Source organism: Ornithorhynchus anatinus, chromosome 12 (assembly GCF_004115215.2).
Source record: "Ornithorhynchus anatinus isolate Pmale09 chromosome 12, mOrnAna1.pri.v4, whole genome shotgun sequence".
Classification (NCBI taxonomy): domain Eukaryota; kingdom Metazoa; phylum Chordata; class Mammalia; order Monotremata; family Ornithorhynchidae; genus Ornithorhynchus; species Ornithorhynchus anatinus.
The window spans coordinates 60,366,272-60,393,926 of NC_041739.1; the positions used below are offsets into that span (position 1 = coordinate 60,366,272).

Genomic DNA, 27,655 nt, shown 5'->3' on the forward strand with positions numbered 1-27,655 from the left:
ACTTGAGTAATACACATATTTCCGCCTGCAATCCCGGTAATATTTTCCGCCTAGTTGAGAGTCTTCCCAAGAGCCAAAAACCAGGCGTGTAAGAGCAAGTAATGGCAACTCCCTCCCTCCCCAGTCCAAACAAAGCCTGTCTCAGGGTAACATGGCAGGGGTTTACAAATCCTGAACCTGAAAAGCGAGATTGAACAGAGGGGTGGAGGCAACCCACACCCACGGGCCGCGTTGCTTGGGCTTCATTCACAGATCCCTCCAGGTGAACACACTCCCAATCCAGGTGAAGTCTTTCTGAGAACATGGTTTAGACTGGCAGGGCTTTGAGAAGTCATTTAGTCCAACACCCAGTCTTCAGGTCGGACTCCACCTGACCACCTCAGCCAGAGGGGAAATTCTGCCCATTCGTGAAGTCCAACCGCAGCAGTACGATGGGGGCGGCTCCGCTTCTTCTTGAGGATGTCGAAATGGTGGCTAAGTGTTGTCTAGATTCTAAATGAGCAACCTGGTCTGAAACAGGAAAATCTCAAGGTTGGAGTGGTCCTTGCAAACTGAGCACTGAGGAAATCCAAAGAAACGCAGTCATTTAAAATGCCAGGTTCAGGATGCTTCACCTGAACTAAGGATTAACCTTCCTCTCTTTTGCATTCAGGAAAGTTTATTTAAAGGGCCTCGGGCAAGAGGCCGGCTCGATGTCCTCCCACTGCCCGTTTTTCCTCTCACTCCATTCATTTATTCAATCATATTTATTGAGTGCTTACTGTGTGCAGAACACTGTATTAAGTGCTTGGAGAGTACATTACAGCATTAGAAACAATCCCTGCCCACTATGGGCTCACAGTCTAGATGTGGGGAGAGATGGGCATCAATACAAGTAAAGAGGCATCAATATAAAATAAAATTATAGATATAGACACATATACACAAGTGCTGTGGGGAAGGGAGAGGCAAAGGGAGCTAGTCAAGGTGTCGGGAAAGGGAGTGGGAGCTGAGGAAAAGTGGGGCTTAGTTCTCACCTCCTCAACTCCACCAACCTCCTGCTCCACCTACTCATCTCACCTCCTCACCCACCTGGACACACACTCTAGTCACTGAATGATCTCTAATCTCAACAACTCTATCCAACCACAGCCTTCTCAATCTTCTCAACTGCGTGAGACCTCGGATCTCTCAGATTTTCCAGTCACCATGCCCCATTTGGTCTCCATACCCAACCCACCTTCTCTTGATGTACAAATCCATGCCCTCAACTCTGCCCTCTCCACTGAACTCACTTCTATCGCTCCCCTGTCTCCCCGTTGATTTCCTACCACCAATCTGCAGCCCTAGATCACCTCCACAGTACATTTCTTCCCCTGCTGTGCACAAGCATAAATTTATTGCTGAATTGTACTTTCCAAGTGCTTAGTACAGTGCTCTGCACACAGTAAGCGCTCAATAAATATGATTGATTGAATGAATGAATGAAGTCATGAAGCGCTGCTGGCAGAAATCAGGCTGACCATGTCTATCTCAACCTCATCCACTTTAATGAGCCACTCGGAGAAGCAACGTGGCTCAGTGGAAAGAGCACGGGCTTTGGAGTCAGGGCTCATGAGTTCGAATCCCAGCTCTGCCACTTGTCGGCTGTGTGACTGTGGGCAAGTCACTTAACTTCTCCGTGCCTCAGTTCCCTCATCTGTAAAATGGGGATTAAGACTGTGAGCCCCACGTGGGACAACCTGATTCCCCTATGTCTACCCCAGCACTTAGAACAGTGCTCGGCACATAGTAAGCGCTTAACAAATACCAACATTATTATTAATTCTGCCCTGCAATAAAACCTATTGACTCCTGTGTCCATTGACTGTGCCAGCTCTTTTAGACTTTCATCTCTCTCCTCAAACTCATTGTCCTTCCCTCCCCAACTCTTGCCCCAAATGCCCTTGTCATCTATTTCATCAGTATACTTTTCCCTCCTCCTCCTCCTCTTGCCCCTCCTCCTCCTCTTCCTACTCCTTTTCCTCCTGCTGCCCCTCCTCTTCCTCCTCCTCCTCCTTCTTCCTCTTCTTCTTCTATTACTACCTTCTTCTCCCTGCCATTTGCTACTGCAGTCCTTCCGTGTCATCTAAACAGTTGGGTAGTTGTTCTTCCCACTCTGGTAGTACTTTCGCTCTCTTCTTTACCCTCAGTAACTTTTTTCTCCCTGTAATTTATTTTAATGTCTATTTCCCTTGCTAGATTGTAATCTCCTCGAGGGCAGGGATCATCAGTGCAGAGCACTGTACTAAGCGTTTGGGAGAGTACAATTCATCAGAGTTGGTAGACACAATACTTGCCCACGGTATATCTACTAAACTTTTCATATTCTCTCCAACAGTCAATCCAGTGTTCTAAACATAGTAAACATTCAAAATATATTATCGATTGATTGTCCATATGGTGTCTTGTCTTTGGTCGGTTAGCCTTGTCTCTCTCTGGGTGGGAGTCGGGGCGGGGGTGGTGGTCTGTGCTGGTCTTCAGTTGAGTCCTTGGTCAGTCTTTGACTCTGGGTGAGACATCTGCAGTCTCTGCCCCAGGTTTGCTCCCTGTGTTCAGAGGAAAATTTGGACCCTGTAGTGTTGGTGCACTTTTAATTGATGATTTCTACTTGTCAAAACTATTTTTTATGGTATTTTTAAGCACTTGCTATGTGGAGGCAATGTAATAAATGCTGGGGAAGATACAATATAGTTTCTACAAAATCTATGCCCCATCTAGGGCTCACAGGCTTAACCTCCATTTTACAGATGTGGTAACTGAGTCACAGAGAAGTGAAGTGATTTGCCCAAGGTCACATAAACAAGAGGCAGAGCCGGGGTTAGAAACCAGATTCTTCTGACTCCCAAGGCCAGGCTCTATCTACTAGAACACGCTACTTCTCAGTGATGTTTGTGATGTTAGTCCTCCAGTACGACTCCGTGTGCTTTTTGAGTCAAGGCCACAAATGCCTTCCTTCTTGGGCACATTTGGAAAGTGCTTTCCCAAATATTAAACATTCCAGTGGCTTTTGTAATTCTTTCCTATATCTTGGAACAATCTTGTCTACAATTGCCTAAATTTGACTATAACCTATTTCTCCTCCACCTGCCAGCACTCTTTCCTAAAGTATGAAATTCCCTTCAGTGTACACATACTCATAATCTGGAGAAGCAGCGTGGCTCAGTGGAAAGAGCACGGGCTTTGGAGTCAGGGCTCATGAGTTCGAATCCCAGCTCTGCCACTTGTCGGCTGTGTGACTGTGGGCAAGTCACTTCACTTCTCTGTGCCTCAGTTCCCTCATCTGTAAAAGGGGGATTAAGACTGTGAGCCCCACGTGGGACAACCTGATTCCCCTATGTCTACCCCAGCGCTTAGAACAGTGCTCGGCACATAGTAAGCGCTTAACAAATACCAACATTATTATTATAATCTGCTTTCTGTCTGCCCTGCACATCCTAATCAGTGTCTGTTCATGTCTCCTATCAGGTTCCACCAGTGAGGTCCTCCAAACCAATCAATCACCAATGTTCCATTTCCCATCCCTTCTTTGTTTTTCAGGATTCACTGTTACTGCCTGTGGTGTTGTACTCAGGAGAACCGGTAGGTCCGAGGGCATTTCCATTTGCATCCCACATGGACAGTGCAGCAGTTTTCAGCCTCTTGCTAGATGGGTCTGAACCTGGAATGCACATGCATGGAGAGGAGGAGCACTGGGTCCTTTCATGAACCCTAGATTTCATTTCTCCCACGTTTGTGAAAATGCTATGATCTCCTGCCCACCTACCGGCTCGTTGCACTCTGTGTCCCCGAGGGAACATGACAGGTACAGACGAGAGAGCACCAGTGGTGCTGAGCGAGCCGCGAATGCTAGAACTGATTTTCCCACCCAGAATCTGCCCTGAAGTCCCAGGCCATAGGCTATTTGGCACTCCTAAAGGGAAACTCCACATTCTCAGTCTTGGTCCCTGCCATTCTCATTTATTAAGCACTTAGTATAGTCTTTTGCACAAAGTAAACACTCAATAAATATGATTGAATGAATGAATTAAAGTCCTCTTTTAAAGTCTCACTAAGTCCTTGGTACCTTCTTTGAGTATGCTTTCCCAGAAAGAAATCTTTTGCAAATGTGATTTTCTAGGGGGAGGATAACATCCCTTTGCCACCTGCACTTTCTTTCTGCGACAAAGTGTGCATTCATTGAATGAACCAAAGTGCTAAACATTTTTACAATCTCCAAATTAGCAATTTCCTTCTTATCTTTAAAGTCTAAAGGTATATTACAAGAATCCGAGCATGACCTTGGAACCTCGGAAGACTTCTGGTTCATTTGCACACTTGAACAGTAATATTTATTTGGCCCTGTGTCTGCCAAACCTCTACCTTGGTCCGTTTAGTAATGTTCATTCATTCATTCAATCGTATTTATTGAGTGTTTACTGCTGAGAAGCACTGTACTAAGCACTTGGGAGAGTACAATGTAGCAATAAACAGGCACTTTCCCTGCTCACACAACCTTACAGTCTAGAGGGGACTGTAACATTCCCCACCCTTCTATGGGTCCAGTGGAACAGAACACTGCTCTGGGACCTGGAACGTGGATTCAGGTCCTGGTTTTGTCTGTAACTGGTAAACGAGGGTGAAGACCGCACAAGCTCTCGGCAACAGGTTACACACCCCTCCCCGACTTGCTCTACGCACTTGATGTCCCAAAGGGAAGACCGCTTGCGAGAGTGTGAGAGGCTGAGAGCGTAAGTGGTGTTGTGCTGCCCAGCATCTTTAAAATTAGTTTTGCTGTGCAGGTGCTCAGGGCTGAAGCCTCAGACCAAGGTTGGTCTGTTGTTCCTGGTGGGAGACTCTGTCACTAGTTTTATACCGCAATCTGGGCTGCTTCAACTCATTTTTATATTTCCTCTCATCTTGATTGACATTTTCCCCTCTTCTAGCTAATGATAACAGTAATTGGGGGTATTTAAGTGCTCACTTAGCCGTATTTGTTGAGCGCTTACTGTGGGCAGAGCCCTGTTCCGAGCGCTTAGGAGAGTACAATACAACAATAAACGGTCACATTTCTTGCCCACAAGGAGCTTGCAGTCCAGTAAGCACTGTACCAAGCACTGGGGTAGATAGAGTATATGCAGATGATGCTGCTGATGGCATTTGTTAAGCGCTTACTATGTGCCAAGCACTGTTCTAAGCTCTGGGGAGGATACAAGGTGATCAGGTTGTCCCACGTGGGGCTGACAGTCTTAATGCCCATTTGACCAATGAGTTAACTAAGACACAGAGGAGTGAAGTGACTTGCCCAAAGTCACACAGCTGACAAGTGGCAGAGCCAGGATTGGAACCCACGATCTCTGACTCCCCAGCCCGGTCTCAATCCACTGAGCCATGCTGCTTCTCGGAGACACGGTGTCCGTCCCACACAAAGCGCACAATCTATGTAGGTGGGAGATGAGGAAACTGAGGCACAGGGCCCAAGGTCACACAGCGGAGAAGAGGCGGAGCCGGCATTAGAGCCCGGCTCCTCTGACTCCCAGGCTCTGGTCTTTCCACTGGGCCACACGGCTTCTCATCAGTAGCTGCGGGGAACAAAGCGGGCTTTGGTAAAAATAAAAACAAAACCGTTTTCAGTCCCGTCTGTTGGCGGGGGCGCTGCCTAAAAACAAATCATCCTAGATTTACTCAGCCATTTTTCTTATGTTCATTAACCGTTGGCTCTTTCTTTGGCGCCTGGGCTGGAGCACTGGCCCCGGCCTTATGTGTCTTTGTATTCGAGGACAATTTGGGCAACCTCGGCGAGGGCCCAGTTGGCAGGTTGAGCGGCCAGCGCTATTTGTATATTTTATTTGTTACCCTATAAATTTTGTTAATGAGGAGTATATCTCCTTGATTCTATGGGTCTTGATGTTGTCTTGTTTTTGTTTTCTTTTGCTTTGCTGCCTGTCTCCCCCGTTTAGACTTTGAGCCCGTCATTGGGCAGGGACAAGCGCTTAGTACAGTGCTCTGCACATAGTAAGCGCTCAATAAATGCTATTGAATGAATGAATCTCCATTTGGATTCCCGCCTTCCCCAACCCTGGGGCGGGGGAGGGGAGGCCGCATGGAGAAACCCCGGCTTTGGGAACCAGAGGTCATGGGTTCGAATCCCGATCCGCCACTTGTCAGCGGTGTGACTTTGGGCAAGTCACTTCACTTCTCTGTGCCTCAGTGACCTCATCTGGAAAACGGGGATGCAGACCGCGAGCCCCTCGTGGGACAACCTGATGACCTTGTATCCCCCTCAGCGGTTGGAACAGTGCTCGGCAGCGTAGCTCAGTGGAAAGAGCACGGGCTTGGGAGTCAGAAGTCATGGGTTCGAATCTACCACTTAGCTGCATGAGTGTGGGCAAGTCACTTCACTTCTCCGTGCCTCAGTTCCCTCATCTGGAAAAGGGGGATGATAATAATGTTGGTATTTGTTAAGCGCTTACTACGTGCCGAGCACTGTTCTCAGCGCGGGGGTAGAGACAGGGTGATCAGGATGTCCCACGTGAGGCTCCCAGTTAATCCCCATTTTACAGATGAGGGAACTGAGGCACAGAGAAGTGAAGTGACTTGCGTGGGACAAAGCTGATGACCCTGTGTCTACCCCAGCGCTTAGAACGGTGCTCTGCGCATAGTAAGTGCTTAACAAATGCCATTATTATGATCATCGGCTACATAGTAAGCGCTCAATAAATACGATGGAATGAATGAATGAATGTCGGTGTGGATTCCGGCCCTCCCCCAGACAGGGGGCGCAGCGTGGCGCGGCGGCAAGAGCCCGGGCTCGGGAGTCGGAGGTCGCGGGTTCGAATCCCGCCTCCGCCAGGCTCAGCGGCTGCCACCGCACGTTCGTAGGGGGAGAGGGAGCTGGGGAGAAGGAAGCCGCCGCCCATGGGCCCGCCCACGCCGCCCCGCCGGCCGGGCGCCCGGTCCGCCGCCCCGCTGCCCCCCTGCCCCCCTCCGCTGCCGCCCCGCTGCCCCCCCCGGCCGCGCCGCCCCGCCGCCCCTCCCCGCCGTGGCCGCTAGGAGGCGCGCGCGGGGAGGGCCGTTCGGCGGCCACGTGGGAGCGCGCTGACGTCACGGGCGGGGCGGGAAGATGGCGGCGGGGGCCGGATGCGGGCGCCGCCTCCCCCGGACGGCCGGGCGGCGCCCATGAAGAGGCTGGGTCGGGGCCGAGCGCCGGCCGGACCACCGCGAGGGGCGCCGGCCGGACCACCGGGCGGACCACCGGGCGGAGGGAGGCGGCGGCGGCGGCGGCGGCGGCGGCGCCCGCCATGTGGCGGCCGGCGGAGTAGCGCGGGCGTGGTCCGGGGCTCCCGCCGTGCGGCCTCCGCGGGCCCGGCATGGAGGACGTTAACTCCAACGTCAACGCGGACCAGGAGGTGCGGAAGCTGCAGGAGCTGGTGAAGAAGCTGGAGAAGCAGAACGAGCAGCTGCGGAGCCGGTCGGGGGCGGGGGCGGCGGCGGCGGGGTCCGGCCTCGCCCACGCCTCGCCTCGCTCGGCCCCGCCCGGGCCCGGCCCGGCCTCGGGATCCGGGGCGAAGGCGGCGGGGGCGTCCGGGCCCGGGCCCCCGAGGAGCGGCGGCTGGGAGGCGCGGGACGGCGACCCCGGCCCCCCGAGCCTCCCGAGCCTCCGGCCCCCCGGCCCCCCGAGCCCCCCGAGCCTCCGGCCCCCCGGCCCCCCGAGCCTCCCGCCCCCCGGCCCCCCGGCGCCGGGCGTCCAGGCCGGCCTCCTCGACCAGGTGGAGCCGCTGAGGCCCGAGGAGCTGGACCGCCTGTCGGGCTGGGACGACCAAGAGGAGAACTGGTCAGTGTCCGCACCCTGCCCCTCGCCGCCCCTCAACCGCCCCCCTCCCGCCACACCCGGGCTATTTACTGAGCGCTTACCGTGTGCGGAGCACTGGCAGTTCGGCAACGGAGAGAGACCAGGCCTGCCCCACGCCGGCCGCACGGCCTAATCGGGGGACACGGACGGACCAGACCCGCCCCCCAACCCCCTTCCCCTTCCCCTTCCTTTAGAGAAAGAGCCCGGCCTGACCTCTGGGGAGTCAGAGGTCAGGGGTTCGAATCCCGGCTCTGCCACTGGGCCGCTGTGGGCAATCATAATAATAATCATATTGCTATTTGTTAAGCGTTTACTACGTGCAGACACGGGGCAATCAAGCTGTCCCCCGTGAGGCTCACAGTCTTCATCCCCATTTTACAGAGGAGCTGACTGAGGCCCAGAGAAGTGAAGTGACTGGCTGATCCCATAGCCCATAACCCATGATCTCTGACTCCAAAGTCACTTCCCTTCTCGATTCCCACGTCTGTCAAATGGGGATGAAGACTGTGAGCCTCACGGGGGACAACCTGATGACCCTGTAGCTCCCCCAGCGCGTAGAACAGTGCTGGGCACATAGTGAGCGCTTAAATACCAACATTATTATGATGATTATTCCCTCCGGCCCTGCCGAGGACCAGACCCTCCTCCCAACCCCCTCTCCTCCGTCCCTGCCGAGGACCAGGGACAACCTGATGACCCTGTCTCTCCCCCAGCGCTTAGAACAGTGCTCTGCACAAAGTAAGCGCTTAACAAATACCAACATTATTATTATTATTATTATTATTACCCCCCCCCCAGCCCCTCCCGCTCCCCCTCTTGCCCGGGTCGGGCTGGCGGGCGGGTAGAGGAGCCGCGAGGCTCAGTGGCAAGATCCTGGGCGGGGGAGTCAGAGGTGGTGGGTTCTAATCCCGGCTCCACCCCTTGCCGGCTCTGTGACTTTGGGGAAGTCACTTCACTTCTCTGGGCTTCAGTGACCTCATCTGGAAAATGGGGATGAAGACGGTGAGTCCCACGGGGGACATCCTTATCGCCTTGTAGCCCTCCCACCCCAGCGCTTAGAACATTCATTCATTCAACAGTATTTAGTGAGCGCTTACTATGTGCAGAGCACTGTACTAAGCGCTTGGAATGTACAATTCGGGAACAGATAGAGACCATCTCTGCATATATACAAATCGGCAACAGAGACAAGAACAGTGCTTTGCACATAGCGTTTAACAGATACCATCCCCGGGGCGGCCTGTCCCTCCCTGCTGCAGCTGGGATTGTTTTTGGGGGAGCCGCCCTTAAGCGGCGGGGAGGGGCCCGGCCGGGCTGTGGGAGGAAGAAGAGGCGGTGGAGGGAGTGGGTCCGGGACTGGACGCAGGGAGACCGGTCCGGGGACCGAGGGTCCTGCCCTGCCCTGGGACGGGGGAGTCCGGGACCCACCCGCGCCGAGTCGTGGGGAAGCGGTCGGGGGGCCGACAGCTGTCCGGGCCTCCCCACCCGAAGGGCCGAGAGCTCGTCCTGCCCTTCCGGGACGGCCCTCGGCCCACGGCCAACAGCAGCGGACCGGGGGCCGCTCCTCGCCGGCGCCCCTCACTTTTCTGGGAGGGCGGGCCTGGAGGAAAGGCCCGGAAAACCTAGAATAAAGACTCTTTTTCTTGTCTTTCCAATCTTGTGAGGGAAACTGAAATCTCTGTAGTCCACATCCGTCCACCCAAAACTCTTGAGATGATTCTTGTCCTCCCAAACAAAGAGTTGGTAGAGGCAGGTACTTGAGTTCCTCACTCTGGCCCCAGCGTTCCTGCGAAGGGCACGTTTCGTATTCCCGTTCAGGGACGGCACGTGGTTCCCACTTCCCACCGAGGCTCCCTGGCTCGCTCGCTCCCTTGCCTGCTGCCCTCTGTGCCACCCCCACCCTTCCCAACAATCCTGCCCACAGACAAGAGAATTCCAGCAGTGCCCGTTTGATAGAATGACTGGGGGCCAACATAGGGTAGGGACATTGGGTCCTCTTTCCCTCCGCTGACCTCTCCCCTGTCCTCCCCATCCCCCAGACCCAAAAGCCTCTTTCAGAGGCTAACCCAGAGGGCTCTTTTAGGACTCTCCTGAGGCTGAGGGTCCCATCTAGTGAGGGAGAAGGGCCTGCTTGCTGCATGCGGGGGCGCCTGGGCTTGGAAAGGTTTTCCTCGTTAAGATTGTTATTACTGTCCTAAGAATGTTCACTTTTTGACTTTTACTCTGGAGCCATGTTCCCTTCTCGCCAAAGAGTGCAGCACTGGGAGGGGTCAAGGGGTCCCGGAGAGGGTGAGGGCCCGGACCCGGGTCCCTTGAAGGCTGTAGAGGACTCCCAAAGGCCCAACTTGTAGCGTACCACAACAAGAAGCCTCACCATCGGCTTTAAGCTACTCAGTCAGCTCTCTCCCTCCTACCTGACCTTGCTGATGACCTACGCCAGACCAGCCTTCACCCTGCACTCCTCTAACACTAACCTACTTTCTGTATCTCCATCTCATCTATCTCGCCGCCCGGGTCCTCTTTCGGGTCAGGAACTCCCTCCCCGTTCACGTCCGACAGTCCACCAGTCTCCCCACCTTCAAAACCCCCCTAAAATCACATCTCCAAGAGGCCTGCCCTGATCACTAAGTCCTCATTTTTCCTACCTGTCCTCCCCTCTGTATTGACTTGATTCTTGGCCGGGTACCCCCTTAAGCACTTTGGTACTCTTTGTGTCCAACCTGATTAGCCTCAGTGCTTAATACAATGCCTGGCACATAGTGCCTAACGAATACTACAACCCCCAGCCGCCCCCATAAAAAAAACTCACCCCAACCCCACAACATACAAATCCTTATATTCTTTTTTCCCCCACGCCCCATCTGTAACTTCACATCTATGTCTCCCCTGTGGCTGCAAGACTTTTAGGGATGGGGATCGTGTCTACCAGTACTAATGTATTGTTCTTCCCCAAACGCCCAGTACAGTGCCCTGCACACAGTAAAGCACTCAGTACCACTGGTTCATTGACGAGTGCTGTTTGGGGCTAGTTTTGGGCGTCGTGTGTCCCGGCGGGTGTCCAGTCAATAAAATGTCTGCCTACTCTCCTCGAAGGGCTCCATCTGGGCACAGTGGGTCAACGCTGGGCAGTTGTTGGGCAGTTGTCCAGACCCTTAACCCATTGCTGCTGTAGCCCGACGGCTCTTCCTCGGGCTCATTCCGAGGACGACGTTTGTGGCAGCGTGGGACCTGCCATGCGGTAGGGTCTGCCAGCGGAATGCGTAAGTCAGTGTGAGGGTGAGAGGTTGCGTTTGCCCCCCTGGGAGACGGCACTGCAATTTGAACAGCGTTTTTGTGGGTGCCTGTCGAATCGTGTACACCACCTGCCTGCCCTTGCTTCCCCATTCAGCTCCAGGGAGTATATTTCACATTTTCCTTAGCTTGTGGGATGGAGTCGCTCCGGCCCATTCCCTGCCCGTTGTGGGAGAGCTCTGTTTTTTAAGTCTCGGGCCCCGCATCATCCAAGAGAAAGTTCTTTGGTTTTGGAAGTGACAGAGGGTTCTGCTCAACAGGCAGAGATCATGCGATAGGGCCAAAAGCGGATCACTCCAATGAAGCCTTTGAACTGTTTAATAGCAGGGTAAAATTTAAGCCCTTGGGCTGAAGGGATTCTCTCCCATCAACTGAACCTGCTTCTAACGTGGCTGTTCCTCACTCTCTCTTGGACCTTCACATCTTAGGGCTTTGGGAAACTTGGACAGGTTAGCAGAAACTCAGAAAGGCCGACTGGGGCTCTCTCAGTAGTCTCTGCGAGAGGGTGGTATGATGAGGTAATGGATTAAAAAAAAGCCCATCCACCTGGTTCTCCCAGGGTATAAGGGGGCCGCGCTGTTGTGGAGAGTGCACATGGGAGTGCCCGCCATGGTGGCTGTGATGACCGTGGGCTGTGGGCCCAGCTGCCGGGCCCGCCAGGCCCTCCTCCCTCCCCTCCCTCTCTGGGCTTACTGGCTTCACCAGGCTCACCAGACCTGCTGCATGCTGTGCCTAGGTGGGCTCACACTCTCGGACTGGTGCCCTCATGCCCGGGCGCTCACATGCGGCCTGAAGCCTACGCCTCCCGGCCGGCTCTTCATACCATTTTGAGATAAATCCGTGTTTTGTAGTAAGTAGACACTAAAGCCTCAATGTTTGACCTTTGAAATAATAAAAAACCTTTCAGAGGAGAATTCCTAAACTTCTTTACTCCTACGGCAAAGTTGAATTGAATTTAGCATATAGGAGGAAACTCAATTTCAGCCTGGATATGAGGCTATTTAGGATCATCTATGCTTTTTATTTTTATTCAAACACATTGGCATCTTTTGCGTCATCCTAGTGCATTGCTTGGCACATAGTAAGCGCTTAACAAATACCACAATTTTTATTATTATTATTAAGAAGGCAACATTTAAGGATAAAAACAATTACAGGCAATTATTTTATTTGGAATTAAAGAGGCTTCTGAACTGAAATGCCTGCTTTGTATCACCTGCACTCTGCACAGTGTTCTGACCTGCCTTGCGGGGAAGATGATGATGATTATACTGAGTGCACGCTATGTGTCAAGCACCGTTCTAAGTTCTGGGGTAGATACAGGTTCATCAGGTTGGACCACAGTCCCTGTTGAACATGGGATTCACAGGCTAAGGTGCCTTACAGAATCTGTGCATTTGTACACGTGTTATACATAGGCCCCCACATGGATATTAAAATCTGGATTCCCTGATCCAGACATGCAGACATCTTGGATTGCTCTAGATAACTGAATTTTCTGAAATCAAAATTTGCACTCATTTTTGGCTCGTTGTTGAGTTTTTGGCATCTGAAGTCTCTTAGACAGTTCTCGATTATTCAGGCAGGGGCAGAATCTCTCGGTAGATTCTCCGGATTCTTGTCTGGTGAGGGAGGGTCTTCGCGAAAAGAATAAAGCTTAAATGAGTCGGTTTGGCCACGTGGGTTAGAAGGGGAGGCCGAAACTTTGGTTGCTGGGGGATTTTAGTTTGTCCTTGTGTTTCCATGTTGCGCGCCGGCCCTGATCTCCTGTCAAGGAAAGCAGTGTGCTGCTCCCCCATTTGGGTCTCCGGTGAGGCACTAGGCACCCAGCAGTCATTCATTCATTCAGTTGTATTTATTGAGCGCTTACTATGTTCAGAGCACTGTACTAAGCACTTGGAAAGTACAATGCAGCAATAAAGAGAGACAATCCCTCCGCTCAAGGAGTAGTGCGGGTTCCTCGCAGCGGTACCGGGTCCCCCTCTTAAAGTCACGGTTGAATGATGAGGGTGGCAGGTTTCCCGCAGCGGGATGGAATCCCCCCATTAGCATCTCGCTCGAATACTGAGGGCAGCGGGCTCCTGCAGCGGGATGGGGGTCCCCCTGTTTAACGTCTCAGTTGAGTGACGGGGCGGCCAGCAGGTTCCCGTCAGCAGGATGGGGCCCCCTGGAAAAGTCTCGGTTGACTGACGGGGGCAGCCAGCAGGCACGGGACCTCCTGCCGGACTCTCCGCCGAGTGCTCTGTGGCGGCTGGCCGCGTTATGGAATGGGAATGACTGGGCTCCCCCTGGGCGAACAAGGGCCGGTTTGGGCCTGCATGCACTTGGAACAGCCCCAGGGCCCCCCAGCCGGTCGCACATCGGCCGCCCCCCAGCGCGCACGGCTGCCGGTATTGAAAGCTCGAGGACCCTTTGGGAGAACACAATCTCAAATCAGTTCCCAAAGCCACGGTTCCTCAGGCAGGGAAAAGGGATCCCATCTGCAGATGGGCAGGTCAGTTAGCCGCGCCGAGGAGTCTGCGCTCAGCTGAGCATCCATTTGATGAACACCAGACATTTGGCTTGGAGGGGCCAGTGGTGAGAACATGATGGTTTTTCATGCGTGCCTGTGTTCACATTAAATTGTTTCTATTTTTCTTCTGACTTTTGATCCTGCAAGTTAATTCAGTGGTATTTAACACTTTTTTCACACTTTAAAGAAAAGGTTTTTAAATCTGATTCTCTCTCCCCCACATGTCCAGAATCTGCCCCTTCCTCTCCCTCCAAACATCCTCCATGCTGAGGGCAGCCCTTGCCATATCAGCCTCCTCAGTGATCTTCCTGCCTCCAGCTTCTCTTCCCTCCCTGCTGGACTCGACTCTCCTGTCCTTGTCATGGGTCTCAAAAATTGTTCTGCTCCCATATCCCCACTCCTCAAAAACCTCCAGGAGTTGGCTGTCCCTTACTGTCTCAGAGGAAACCCTACTGTGGATTGGCTTTAAGACACTCATTTCTTCTCCCCGCCTGTCTCCTCTCCTCTCTCACTACAACCCAGCCCTTACACTTTGCTCTTCTACTCCCAGCCAGTCTGGACTCTTCCCTGACTAATCCCTCCTCTTCCCACCCACAGCACGTTTGTATATAGCCTTACGCCCAATTATTTCCCCTACCTGTAACTTTTTTTAATGCCTATCTCCCCTGCTAGGTTGTCAGCTGAATTGTCTATGCCCTTAGTCTCCCAGGCATTTAGTACAGTGCTCTGCATTCAGTAAGCACTCAATAAATGCCATTGATTATTACTAGTATTATTTTTAATGGTCTTTAAGCATTTAATATTTGCGAGGCACTGAACTAAGTGCTGATTGATTTTGGTGGCGGTGGGATCCGTTTTTAATCTTGGAGATGCGTGAATGAACTTTACCTAATTTCCTGGCGGGAGACTAGACTTTGTTCAGTCCTTCTGACGTTCTGTTTTCTAGGACCCGATTCACAGTGCTAACTTGGGTGGGGAGCAATAATAGAGATGGCTTGTATGGTGACTCAGTTTATTATTACTGTCCATGGCAAACTGACAAGTTGAGGTAAGACTGAGCATGCAGTCAGTTCTCCAGTGACAGGCGGGTTGTGTTCCTCTCGAACCTCAGGTTGCAGAAACTCACGTCAGTGTCCTAAATCCTGTGGGCTGCCGCGTGTCTGTGGAAAAACTGTTCTACAGGTGTCACGTGCAGAACGTTCTCTAACTCCACGTATAATCAATCAGTAGATTGTATTTGAGTGCTTTCTATGTGCAGAACACCGTACTGAGCGCTTGGGAGAATACGGTATAACAGACTTGGTTGGCATGTGCCCTGCCCACAGTGAGCTTGCAGTCAAGAAGGGGCTACAGGCATTAAAATAAGTAAATAAATTCTGGATGTAGACATAAGTGCTGGAGGTCTTGGGGAGGGGTGCACAGTAGTAGTAATAATGGTGTCTAACGCTTACTACGGGCCTGGTACTGTTCTAAGGGCTGCGGTAGATACAAGCAGATCGGGTAGGACACAGTTCCTGTCCCACATGGGGCACTCAGCCTCAATCCCCATTTTACAAATCAGGTATCTGAGGCTCAGAGAGTGAAGTGACTTGCCCAAGGCCCCACAGCAGAGGAGTGGCAGACTGGGATTAGAACCCATGACCATCTGACTCCCAGGCCCATGCTCTATCCACTACGACATGCTGCTTCCCATAAGGGTGCAAATCCCAATGTGAGGCTGATGCAGAAAGGAGTGGAAGAGGTAATGAGGGTTTAGTTGGGGAAAGCCTCTTGGAGGAGACGAGCCATCAGTAAGTTGAACCGTGTCTCTCCGCCCCACCACCCCAAACCCATCCTCAGGTCGAGCTGAGCATAATCCTAACCCGCAGAGGACTCCTTGGAGGGCCGGGGGTCGCGTGGGCAGGGGCCGGGGACGGGGGGGGGGGCGTGTGAGTGGGGCCAGGGCCAGAGAGGGGTCTCATGGGCCGGGGCCGGGATGGGTTGGGGCATGAGGGCCGGGGATGTGTGCTGGTCCGGGGCCGGGGTTCCAAGGCTCTGGTCTCCGCGCTCCCAGCGGGGTTGGAGGAGAGGAGCGCGGGGTTTTGGCCGTTGCCTGTGGCAGTTGATACTGCTCCATGGTTGCCCCCTCTGCGTCCCCGGCTGTTGGCCCTTCCCTCGGGCCTCCCAGGCAGGTGCCCAGACCCCAGGATAGAGTTAGCGTGGACGGCGGCGAGGCTGGGGGTGGGGCCGGGAGGCCAACAGCCTGCTGGCAATCGGGGTTGCCATCTGTGCAAAGATGGCAGAGCCCGGAGCCCCCGGAATGGTGGCCAGTCCCAGCCCTGTCCCGGGAGGCTGGCCTGGCAGGGGCATCCCTTCCTGGGAATGGGAACCTGGGCCCTGGCTCTGCCCAGTCCCTCTGATCCAGGAGTGGCCTGGGTCCAGGGCAGAGTCATCAGGGCCCCCAGATCAGGGACCAGGATGGATCTCCCAGACCAGGCCCACCCCAGCCTGGACCCCACACCCTCTCAAGTGAGCGGATTATTTCCCTGTCATGATGCTCCCGGTTCTGGGCTCATACTTTTCCTACCACCCAGAGAGCTCCCTCGCCAAAACTCCACTTTTTTAAACCACACATTCCCTATCTCTAAAACCTTTCTCTTTCTGGAGGTCTTTCCCGAAAATTTTTGCCATGTCCCCGCTCCCCATCATCTCATTAAGCCCCATTGGTACTTATTTCTGTTCTTAAATAACTATTGTTCTTAAACAACTATTGTTTACTGAGTCTCTAAATCCTTGTGGGCAGGGACCGTGTCTCCCAACTCTGTTGCATTGTCTCTCCCAGTGCTTATTACAGAGCTCTGCACACAATAAGGGCTCAATAAATACCATACCATTGATTTTTATATCTATTTTCAGACAACTATTGTATATATTTGTTAGATCTGCAATCTTCCCTATTAGGTCATAAGCCCTATGAGGGCGGGATTCCTGCTGCCCACGGGAGGTGTGTCGGGGAAATGCTATTGGCCCTGATGTCTAACGGATGGAAGCAGGGGTGGGCCCAGCAAGTTTGCCAGGCCCATTCCCCCATAGCCCTTGCTTGCTCTCATCCCTTCTCAATGTCTGCAAAGTTTTGAGCACTAAATTGGTATTTTCCTTTTTTTTTTTTTAAAAAAAAAGGAAGTGTGTGAAGCACTTTAAGCTCTCCCAGAGTTTCAAGCTTTGCAAGCTGTAGTGCACAGTGCAAAGTATTCAGGACTGATGGGCCAATTTTCTTAGTTTTTATTTCAGTGCTTAGAAAGAGAAGGGAGTGTTGTGGACAACATCCATATTGATCTTCAGGCTGAATGTTGAGGCTTTTTATCGTGCCCTGAGCTGCATCTCTGAATCTTCAACAAGCAGCTTCCTGTTTGCAGTAAGCCATTGGCTTCGTATCCTGGGCCGTCGGTTCCCAGAGCCTTTCAGGTTCCACCAAGTTTGATGTGCGTGCGTTTCCTGCTGGATCCAGAGATCTTCTGAACCCCTTGTTCCGGATGCTCACTCCAGCCCCAGATGTGAGCCCGTCATTGGGCAGGGATTGTCTGTATCTATTGCCAAATTGTACATTCCAAGTGCTTAGTACAGTGCTCTGCACATAGTAAGTGCTCAATAAATACTATTGAATGAATGAATTTGCCCCTTGGTGGCTGCTGGGTGAAGGAAATAGGTTTTTATCAGCGCTTCATGATTATCACCCAAGAACAACTCTTCCTACCAGGTCTTTGGAGTAACCTGGCAAGACCACTGCATTTTAACATTGGATTATTTTGTTCTTCTCATTTTCCTTCTGGACTTCTCCCCCATTATTCCAGTGAAATGCACCCAGTTACGACGTCAACATTCCAGCCTCCTGTAATCCCAAAAGACCCCAGGAAACTTAGCTTTTAAATAGATTAAAGGATGAAACTCATTCTAGCGATTCTAAGCAATCCCTTTAAAACAGTATCATGTCTCAGTATGTAAACTTGAAAGCCAGAAGCTGAAAAGGAAATGGACTTGCATTTTAAAAATTCAGAGCTCCTACTTGAGAAAAGTTTTCCTTTCAGGTAGCGTCCCAGGAGACCAATTTCTGGAAGCAGAGGCCCTGCAGGAACATATCGAAGGCTGTAGGCCACTATGGGTGGTTGCCAAGAGCGGGTCAGCCCCCAGAGCCTCCCAGGGACGTGGCCCCCCGGCTCACGGCTCCACTGCCCAGCGGCGGCACTTTGGCACTGTGGCACTGTCACCTTGCCCATTGATGGAACCTGGGTGGGTCAGAATCTGATGGTGCACTTGGCAGTGGTGGCCCCCAGCTGCGCTGGCTGCGCTGGCTTGCTCACAGTGCCCCATTGGGAACACAGTTGGCGGGGAAGAGGGAACGTGCAATGGGTGGGCGGGCAGGTGGCACACAGATTAGACTGCCCGTGCTGGAATCGGTTCTTGGCGTTGAAGTCCATCACCCTGGTTGGGAGACCCCATCATCTGGAGGTTCTTGAACCCATACTTTTGAGGATCCCTAAAACTACCAAAAGCGCTTTGACTAAAAGACATTTTTATCAATTAAGGTATTTATCATTGAAAAATATGTCCACCTGCCCTGTCTAGCCCCAGGTATCTACAGGCTAATTTTAGTGTATGGTGTTCTGTTTTGTTTTTAAACCATCAGAATGGTTGTTTTTGTTGTGAGCCCCCTAGGAGAACTTCTGCACACTTGAGATTTTTAAAAATGCCCATTCCTTCGTTCCCTTGTTTTCCCCAAACTCCCATTTGCCCATTTGGGTAAAATTAAGGAACTGAACATTAGCTGGTGCTCAGAGGCTAATGAAGACCTCTTCCACTCGAAATTGTTCTCATCGTGAAAAGCCAACTGTAAAAGGGCCGAGACATCCACCCAAAGTACCTGCTGGGATGTGTCCTTTGACAGGCAGGGGGACCGTCCGATCATGTTCCTGCTAAAAATGTTTCCCAAGTTTTCAGGCAGCTTGTCGATGGCGTGGTTTTTGCTCAAGGAGCCAAATACATTTGATTCATTTTTCTGTGAAGTAGATGGAGCCCCCCGAGGGCCCTAGTCTACGTTTCTCTCCTCAGATTCCCTCTTGGATTCCCTCCAGTCCGACTCTCTGCTCTCGTTGCTCTGGAGTCCTGTATGAATTTAGGTCAGCCTGCCCGGGTTGCGGGGGAGGCCGCACCTGATGGGGCAGGGATAGGGGAGCATGTCTGCAGGGGGCGTGGCCTGGCTCATGCTAGGTTAAAAAAAAAGTTATGGGCGGGGAGAGAGGGAGGAAGGAGCCTCCTAGAATTTTAAAAAGGTAATTCTCCCCAGATGAGTTTTCTTTCCTCAAACTGGTGCCTTGAGGGCGGTGGCGGTCTGAAGGAGGTGGGGGGAGGGGTGCATTTAGGGATGTGGAGCCCTCCGTGGCATTAGCCTAAAGCCTTATCACTTGGCACGGCTGCCACTCCGGCTGGTCTTGCCCACTGATGAATGTCGGGCAGTTCGTGAAATGCCCAGTGCCTGTTTGCCAGACAAAGTCCAGCTAGCTAGGTCTTAAGATAGGCAGGGCTGAATAAGGCTCAGGGCGGCACCACCTCCCTGGATTTGAGTCCAGCCAACTCACCGTCTGCTGCGGCCCTTTGCCTGACTGGAGAAGTTAGTCATTTGAAGGATGGATTCAGTGCTTACTATGCCTTACCTTCAGGACATCTCTTGCTGGATGTCCCGTAGACACCGCTAACTAAATATGTCCCAAACAGAGCTCCTTCTCTTCCCACCCTAACCCTGTCCCTTCTCTAACTTTCCTAATGCTGGAGAGGATACCACTGTCCTCCCTATCTCCAAATCTGAAACCTTGGCATTGCCCTCGACTCATCTCTCCTATAACCCGCATATTCAGTCTGTCACCAGATCCTATCGCTTCAACCTTCACAACATCACTAAAATCTGCCCTTTCCCTTCTATCCAAACTGCTACCATGCTGATGGAAGCACCTTTCCTATCCCACCTCGATTACTGCATCTGCCTCTTTGATGACCTCCTTGCCTCCTGTCTCTCCCCTCTCTAGCCCATAGTTTACTCTGTTGCCCAGATCGTTTTTCTAAAAAAGCATTCAGCCCACATTTCCCCACTCCTCAAGAACCTCCAGCGCCTACGGTGTGCACAGCATTGTGCTAAGCGTTTGGGAGAGTACAGTGCAGTGGAGTTGGTAGACCCATTCCTTTCCCACAAGGAGCTTACAGTCAGATGGGGAGACAGACATTAAAATAACTTACTGAGGTGTTCATATGTGCTTTGGGGCTGAGGGTGGGGTGACTGTCAACTGCTTAAGTGGCACAGATCCGAATACCTAGGCCATGCAGAAGGGAGAGGAATAGGGAAGTGAGGGCTCGGTTGGGGAAGGCTTCTCGGAGATGTGATTTTAGTAAGGTTTTGAAGGCAGGGAGAGTGGTGGTCGGTTGTAGATGAAAGGGGAGGGAATTCCAGGCCAGAGGGAGGACGTGGGCAAGGGTTCATCAGCAAGGTAGACGAGATCGAGGTATAGTGAGTAGGTCGGCCGTGGAGGAGCGAAGTGTGTGGGCTGGGTTCTAGGAGAGCAGCCAGGTAAAGTAGGAGGGGGAAGGTCGATTGAAGGCTTTAAACCCGGAGATGAGGAGTTTCTATTTGTGGAAGTGGGCACACAAAAAGAGGGTCTTGAGGAGTGGGGAAGTGTGAACTGAATGGATGGTTGTCTTGTCCCCCAGGTGAAAGAGATAGGCCTTTCTCCGTTCTTCCTTAAATCTGATGGTCATAGGTGAGAACAAAATTCTCTTGCTCCGGAAGATTGCTGGGAGGTCGGTGATAATGGTGGTGTTTTAGTGCTTACTATGTGCCAAGCACTGTTCTAAGTGCAGGGGTAGATACAGAGTAATCAGGTTGTCCCATATGGGACTCACTGTCTTAATCCCCATTTTACAGATGAGGTCACTGAGGCCCAGAGAAGTGAGGTGACTTGCCCGAAGTCACACAGCTGACAAGTGGCGGAACTGGGATCAGAACCCATGGCATCTCTGACTCCCAAGCCTGGGCTTTTTCCATTAAGACATTGCCTCGAGTCCCAACCGATCCACACCATTGCACCCATGTGACTGTCACAGCCACTGCTCTTGAGGGGGCCTGCTGAAGAGGATGGAAGCTGCTGGAGGGGTCAGTTCCCAGGGTGCTGGGCCTGCTCTCTCGTGCCACCCTCCCTCCTGCCCCCCCACTCTGACCCATAGGCCCTAGTACTTGAGGGGAGCTCAGTGAATGTTAAGGGCACTGGCCAATGGCTTCTAGTGTTGATCTTCTCTGCATGTAAACCTGGGGCTGGAGAGGGAGATGGCTGGCCTCCGTTCTAGGAGCTAGAGAGCCTCCCTAAATAGAACGGGTTCTGTCATAGACTCCTTTAGGATGTTTTATTCACTCTTCTCCCCTGCCCTCGTGGTGTCGACGTAACTTTACTCAGTTTCATGTTCAGAACGTGCAGTTTCCCGCTGACGGCCTGACATTTATACACACAAAGGTTAAGAATAGCAAAGGAGGCTTGCGTGTGCTAGATCAAGTGAAAAGATGATGCACAGTCATTGGATTTTCCAATAATTACTATATATAAATTACTGACATCATGGAAAAATAATGGTTTTCATTTTCAGAAAAAGGTTTTACAGAAATCTGTCCAACACACTCCCTCTAACCCCCAGACACCTCACCGGCTAAGAAGTAGCAGTGGGGCCTAGTGGAAAGAGCCCGGGTCTGGACGTCAGGGGACCTGGCATCTAACTACAGTTCCGCCACTTGCCTGCTGGGTGACCTTGGGCAAGTCACTTCACTTCTCTGGGCCTGTTTGCTCATCTGGGGGATGGAGGTTCCATGTTTGTTCTCCCTCCCCGCCCTTTAGCTTGTGAGCCCCATGTGGGACAGGGTTGGTGTCTGATCCAATTATCTCATCTCTCACCCAGCGCTTTGCTTCGCAAGTACCACAGTCGACTACTGACTTGACAGCATGGAGATCTTTCCACCTGAACTTCCCCAAAGCACCCCCCTCGCTCCCCCCGATGCTCTCCCACCTCCTTATCCACATTCTTCTCCTTCCCGGCTTTCTCTCAAGTTGAAGTCTCGTGGTTACTCTTCGTGCCCTCCTCCTTGACCACCCTCCTCCGTGACCGCAGGCAGATCTCTCGCCCCTTAAAGGGCTTTGCTCCCAAGCCCCCTTCCCTTCCATATTACCATTTTCAACCTCTTGTCCTCTCCTGCCCGCTTTCCCCATGGCTCCCTCCAACCGTCACCCCAACTCCCTGCTGTTGTTCCTCTTCACCCCTTGGCAAGGTACTCGATTTGTGCTGCCTTCACTTGCTCTTCATTGTCTCATTTCTGGACCTGCTGCCCTCCGGCTTTTGGCCCCTGCGCTGCACTAAGAAGGAGGTCTCTGAAGACCTCCTTCTCCTCCTCTTCCTCCTATTTTTAGATGAGTGTGGGCCCCAGGCCTTATTCTCCTGACCTCTGGGCTGCCTTGGACCATAGTGAGTGTCCCCTCATCCCAGGAGCAGTCCTCAGGCTTGCCTTCACTGCTGCCGCTCTCCTCTGGTTCTCTGACAGCTCCGTCTCCATCTCCTTTCCTGGCTCCTGGTCCACCTCTCAACCCCAAGTTGCAGAGGCCCCTTAGGTTGTCTTGGGGCGGGCCCCCTCACACTCTCCTCACTGTCTGTTTACTGACTTCAGATGCCACCGTGAGGGGTCGCTTCCCAAATCGACTTCTCACCTGCTCCACAAGCTTGCGTCTCCTCTTGCTTTCAGGACAACTCCAGATGGCCTGCCAGCACCTCAGACTCAACAGTATAATGATAATAGTAATTACGATAGTAATGATACTGATGATGATGATGATTGCCGTATTTGGTAAACCGCCCTTCCTGGGTACCAAGCCTCGGGTCAGATGGAAGATAAGTAGATCGGACCCAGACCCATCGTTAAGCGCTTACTGTGTGCTGGGCAGTGAACTAAATGCTGGGGTAGATACAAGGTGATTGGGTTGGACCTAGTCTCTGTCCCATATGGGGGTCACAGTCTTAATTCCCATTTTACAGATGGGTAACTGGGGCACAGTGAAGTGAAATCTGCTGCCCAGATCACCTTCCTGCAGAAACGCTCTGGGCATGTCACTGTCCTGCTTAAAATCCTACAGTGGTTGCCTGTCAACCTCCGCACGAAACGAAAATTTCTCACTCTGGGCTTCAAGGCTCTCCATCACCTTGCCCCCTCCTACCTCTCCCCCCTTCTCTCTTTCTCCTGCCCACCCCGCACGCTTCGCTCCTCTGCCGCCCACCTCCTCACCGTTCCCCGTTCACGCCTATCCCGCCGTCGACCCTTGGCCCACGTCCTCCCGCTGTCCTGGAATGCCCTCCCTCCTCACTTCTGCCAAACTAACTCTCTTCCCCTCTTCAAAGCCCTACTGAGAGCTCACCTCCTCCAAGAGGCCTTCCCAGACTGAGCTTCCCCTTTTCCCTCTGCTCCCCCTTCACCTTCCCTCAACTAAGCCCCCTTTCCACCCCTTTCCCTCTGCTTCTCCCCCTCTCCCTTCCCCTTCCCTCAGCACTGTGCTCATTTGTATGTATTTTTATTACCCTATTTATTTTGTTAATGAGGTGTATATCCCCTTGATTATATTTATCGTGATTAAGTTGTCTTGTTCTTTGTCTGTCTGCCTCCCCTGATTAGACTGTAAGCCCATCAATGGGCAGGGATGGTCTCTATCTGTTCCCGAATTGTACATTCCAAGCGCTTAGTACAGTGCTCTGCACATAGTAAGTGCTCAATAAATACTATTGAATGAATGAATGAATGACAACCTGTCTCTCCCTGTTAGATTGTAAGTTTCCTGAAGGCAGGGACTGTATCTCTCAGGATGTGTGTTCACGTGCCTAATGCTGTGCTCTGCTCACTGTAATGTTTGGTAAAGAGTATTGATTTGATTTTTAGCATATCGAATCCTTTGCCAAATGACACGATGATGACACGTGCCCTTTCTAATGGGCATCCAAATGCCCACTGACTGTGATGACACAGTCTGATAATGTCCAGTGATTTCAATCCCAGACTGTTCTCGAGGAATTTAAAATGTTTTTACCCAGTGTATTATCTGTCAATGGAAGACACTAGTTTATCTCTCTCGGGATTTTCTTGTAACTTTACTAGTTTACTGTACTCAAATTCTTTGTGAATCTGCATTCTCTACAAACAGCTGCTACATTGTTACCGTTTAGAAAGGGGTCCAGCGGGTGCACTGGTTTCTTTGTAATTTACCTTGGCGTTGAGCCTTATGACTTGTGTAGTGTCAGTCACATTGCATCATTCCCCAAGATTTCATCTAGTAGCCAAGCAACGCCATTGCACTTCAAGAGGAACAGTTACAAAAAGTCAGATCTGTCCAGCAGAGTAACATATCCCTTATTGAAAGGCACCATTTCAGCGAATCCAGTGACCAGGAAGAAGTCAAGACTCCAGCCCCCACCACGCAAATTAGAACACCCACCCACAAATTCCTGTTTTGTTGGAACTGGCAGGGGATGGGCACCCCCCTAAGCCCCCACCCCCCAACTCCCCAGGGCCCCGACGTATAGGACCTCGGCGGTGGGCTCTGCCTGGCAGACAGTTCGGAGGAAGACAGATGTCTCTGGATCCATTTTTCTCCACACTCTGCACCAGAGGTTGTGAGGGAAGATTGGATTCTTTGGCCTGCAGTGAATTCCTGGATTCCTCTTTTCTGGGTGAACTCTTCTCCCTCTCCAAATCTCTCTCCTCCCAGAGGCGGATCAGGACTTTTGGATGTCTCTCTCTCCATTTAGAGTGGAAGCTCCTTGTGGGCAGGGAATGTCTCGTGCTTCTCTTGTATCTTTGAAGCTCTGAGTATGGTGTACTGTACTGAATAAATACTATTGCTAAAATGGTGAAACCAAACCCGGACCTTTCAGACCACCGTACCTCGATCTTGTCTGTCTCGCCGCCGAGCTCTCACCCACGTTCTGCTTCTGACCTGGAACGTCGTCCCTCTTCATATCCAACAGAAAATCAGTCTCCCCACCTTCAAAGTCTAATTGGAGGCATATCTCCTCCGAGAAGCCTTCTCTGACTAAGCCCTCATTTCCTCTTTTCCCATTCCCTTCTGTGTCACCCCGACTTGCTCTCTTTATTCACCCCCTGCCCAGCTCCACTGCACTTTGGTACATATCTGTAATTTATTTATTTACATTAATGTCTGTCTCATCTTCTAGACTGTAAGTTCGTTGTGGGCGGGAAACATGTCTGTTATTTTGTACTTTCCCAAACACTCGGTAGAGTGCTCTGCACACAGTAAGCGCTCAGTAAATAGGATTGATTGGGTAATGTGCGACTGCAGAGAGCAGTACTGGACATCGGACTAATAGGCTCACTGATCTCAATGCCTATGAAGACCAAACACAGGCTATGCCTGTAACATCCAGCAATCAGTCAATGGTATTTGAGTGCTTACTCTGTGCAGAGCCCTTTACCCCAAATCCTGTCAGATCAACCTTCATGTCATCGCTAAAGTCCGTCCTTTCCTCTCCATCCAAACTGCTACCGTGTTAATGCAGTCACTCATCCTACCACATCTGGATTACTGCATCAGCTTCCTTGCTGACCTCCCAGCCTCCAGCCTCTCCCCAGTCCCGTCCATACTTCAGTCTGCTGCCTGGATCATTTTTCTATAAAAAAAGTTCAGTTCTCAAGAACCTCCAGTGGTTGCCCATCAAACAGACACTCCTAACCATCGGCTTTAAAGCACTCAATCACCTTGCCGCCTCCTGATTTCTTACTACAGTCCACCCTGCATACTACACTCCTTGTATGCCAACGTATTCATGGTCTTTCGATCTTGTCTATCTTGGTCCTGGCCTCTCGCTAACCTCCTACCTCTGGCTTGGAGCTCCCTCCCATTTCGTATCTGACAGGCGATCACTCTCCCCACCATCTAGACCTTATTGGAGGCTCATATTCAAGAGACCTTCCCTTGACTAGGCCCTCATTTTCTCTTGTCAGTCAGTCGTATTTATTGAACGCTTACTGTGTGCAGAGACTTTGAGGGAGTTCAAAATATTTGACATTCCCTGTCCACAATGGGCTTAAGTCTAGAGGGGGAGATAGACGTTATTATAAATAAAATTACAGATTCCTCTTCTACTCCCTTCTGCATTGCACTTGAATTTGGACCCTTTATCAACCCCTCACCCCTGCAAGAGATTATGTATTTGTAATTTATTTGTATTTGTCTCCCCCTCCAGACCATAAATTTGTTGTAGGCAGGAAGCAGGTTTAATGACTGTTATATTGTACCCTCCCAAATGCACGCAGTAAGAGCTCAGTAAATGTGACTGATTGTTTCCAAAGTGAGAGAGTACAGTATGACCGAGTTTATAAGTTCTTTGTCTACAGTTTGTTTACAGTCTAGGGGATTGATAAGTTGATGAAGGGCAAGTCCATTATATGTCCTTAACAGTCAGTAACAGGGGACAGCGTTCCTAATGTTAGAGATGTAGGGAACAGAGTGGCAGAGAATTTGGTTGGGCTTTCTAGAGGTATAAACTGAGACAGAGTTGGAAGTAGAATTATAATGCCCTGCTCTCTGTTTTATTAAATCAAAATAACATTACCTATGAAAAGCAACATGACCTAAGTGGAGAGAGCAAGGGCCGTTGAAGTCAGAGGACTTGGGTTCTAATCCTGTCTCTGCCATGTATCTGCTGGGAGACCTTGGGCAAGTCATATAACTTCTCTATGCCTATTCAGTACCTATTCTCCCTCCTACTTTGACTCTGAGCCCCCGATGCGAGACCTGATTATCATGTACCTACCCCAGTGCTTAGCATATACTAAGAGCTTAACACCACACTTACTATTATGGAAAAGCATGACAGTCCATCCTACTCCATTCTTGAATTTTGCAGATGTATCAGATTAGGACTGTGAGCATATTACAATGCTTCGTCCCACTAATGCTTCATAAAATGTGTTTCTAGATTGGAAACCTGTTCTAAGGACTGGCGTAGATAGAGGTTTATCATGTTGGACACAGTCCCTGTCCCTCATGGGGCTCACATTCTGTGTTGTGGAGGTCGGAGGATTTAATCCCCATTTTTACAGATAAGGTAGCTGAGACCCAGAGAAATTAAGTGACTTGCCCAGAGTCACACAGAAAACCATTGGCAGAGCTGGGATTACAGTCTAGGTCTTCTGACTCCCAGGCCCGTGCTCTCTCCACTAGGCCATGCTACTTATGGTGCCTTCAGACTCCATTCTAATCCTCCCCGACCTCTCAGCTGCATTTGACACTGTGGGCTGCTCGCTTCTCCTGGAAACATTATCCGGCCTTGGTGTCACTGACTCCGACCTCTCCTGGTTCTCCTCATCTCTCTGGCTCTTTATTCTCAGTCTCCTTCGTAGACTCCCTTTCTGCCTCCCAAGGGGTCCTTCAAGGTTCAATTCTGGGTTCTCTTCTAGTCTCCATCTACACTCCTTTGGAGAGCTCGTTCACTCCCATGGCTTCAAATACAACCTCTATCCAGATGATACCCAAATTTACATCTCCAGCCCTGATCTCTCTCCCTCTATGCGGTCGGTCTCACATTTCCTCTTGCCTTTAAGACATCTCTACTTGGATGTCCTCCCGACACTTCAAACTTAAAATGTCCAAAACTTAACTTTTTAACTTGCCACGCTGTCCTTCCCCTGACTTTCCCACAACTGTAAATGGCACCACCCATCATTCCTGTCTCACAAGCCCGTACCCTTGCGTTATCCTCAACTCCTCTCTCTCATTCAACCCACCTATTCAGTCCATCATTAATGCTTGTTGGTCCCATCTTCCCAACATCAGTAAAATCCACCCTTTTCTCTCCATCCCAACCGATACCACGTTAATACGATCATTCATCCTATCCCGCCTGGATTACTGCAACAGCCTCCTTGCTGACCTCCCAACCTC

The 27,655-nt window shown here is 51.4% G+C and overlaps 1 protein-coding gene across 1 annotated transcript in view; it reads left to right on the plus strand.

Moving 5' to 3' along the window:
* The first annotated feature begins 7,293 nt into the window (after nucleotides 1–7,293).
* The window catches only part of SLAIN2 (SLAIN motif family member 2), a 52,972-nt gene continuing 32,610 nt past the window's right edge, over nucleotides 7,294–27,655 (plus strand). The window contains exons 1-2 of the mRNA XM_029076406.2: nucleotides 7,294–7,626; nucleotides 7,705–7,831. Coding sequence (XP_028932239.1) covers nucleotides 7,368–7,626; nucleotides 7,705–7,831 — 386 coding nt within the window. The 5' untranslated portion in view covers nucleotides 7,294–7,367. The remainder of the gene's footprint in view (nucleotides 7,627–7,704; nucleotides 7,832–27,655) is intronic.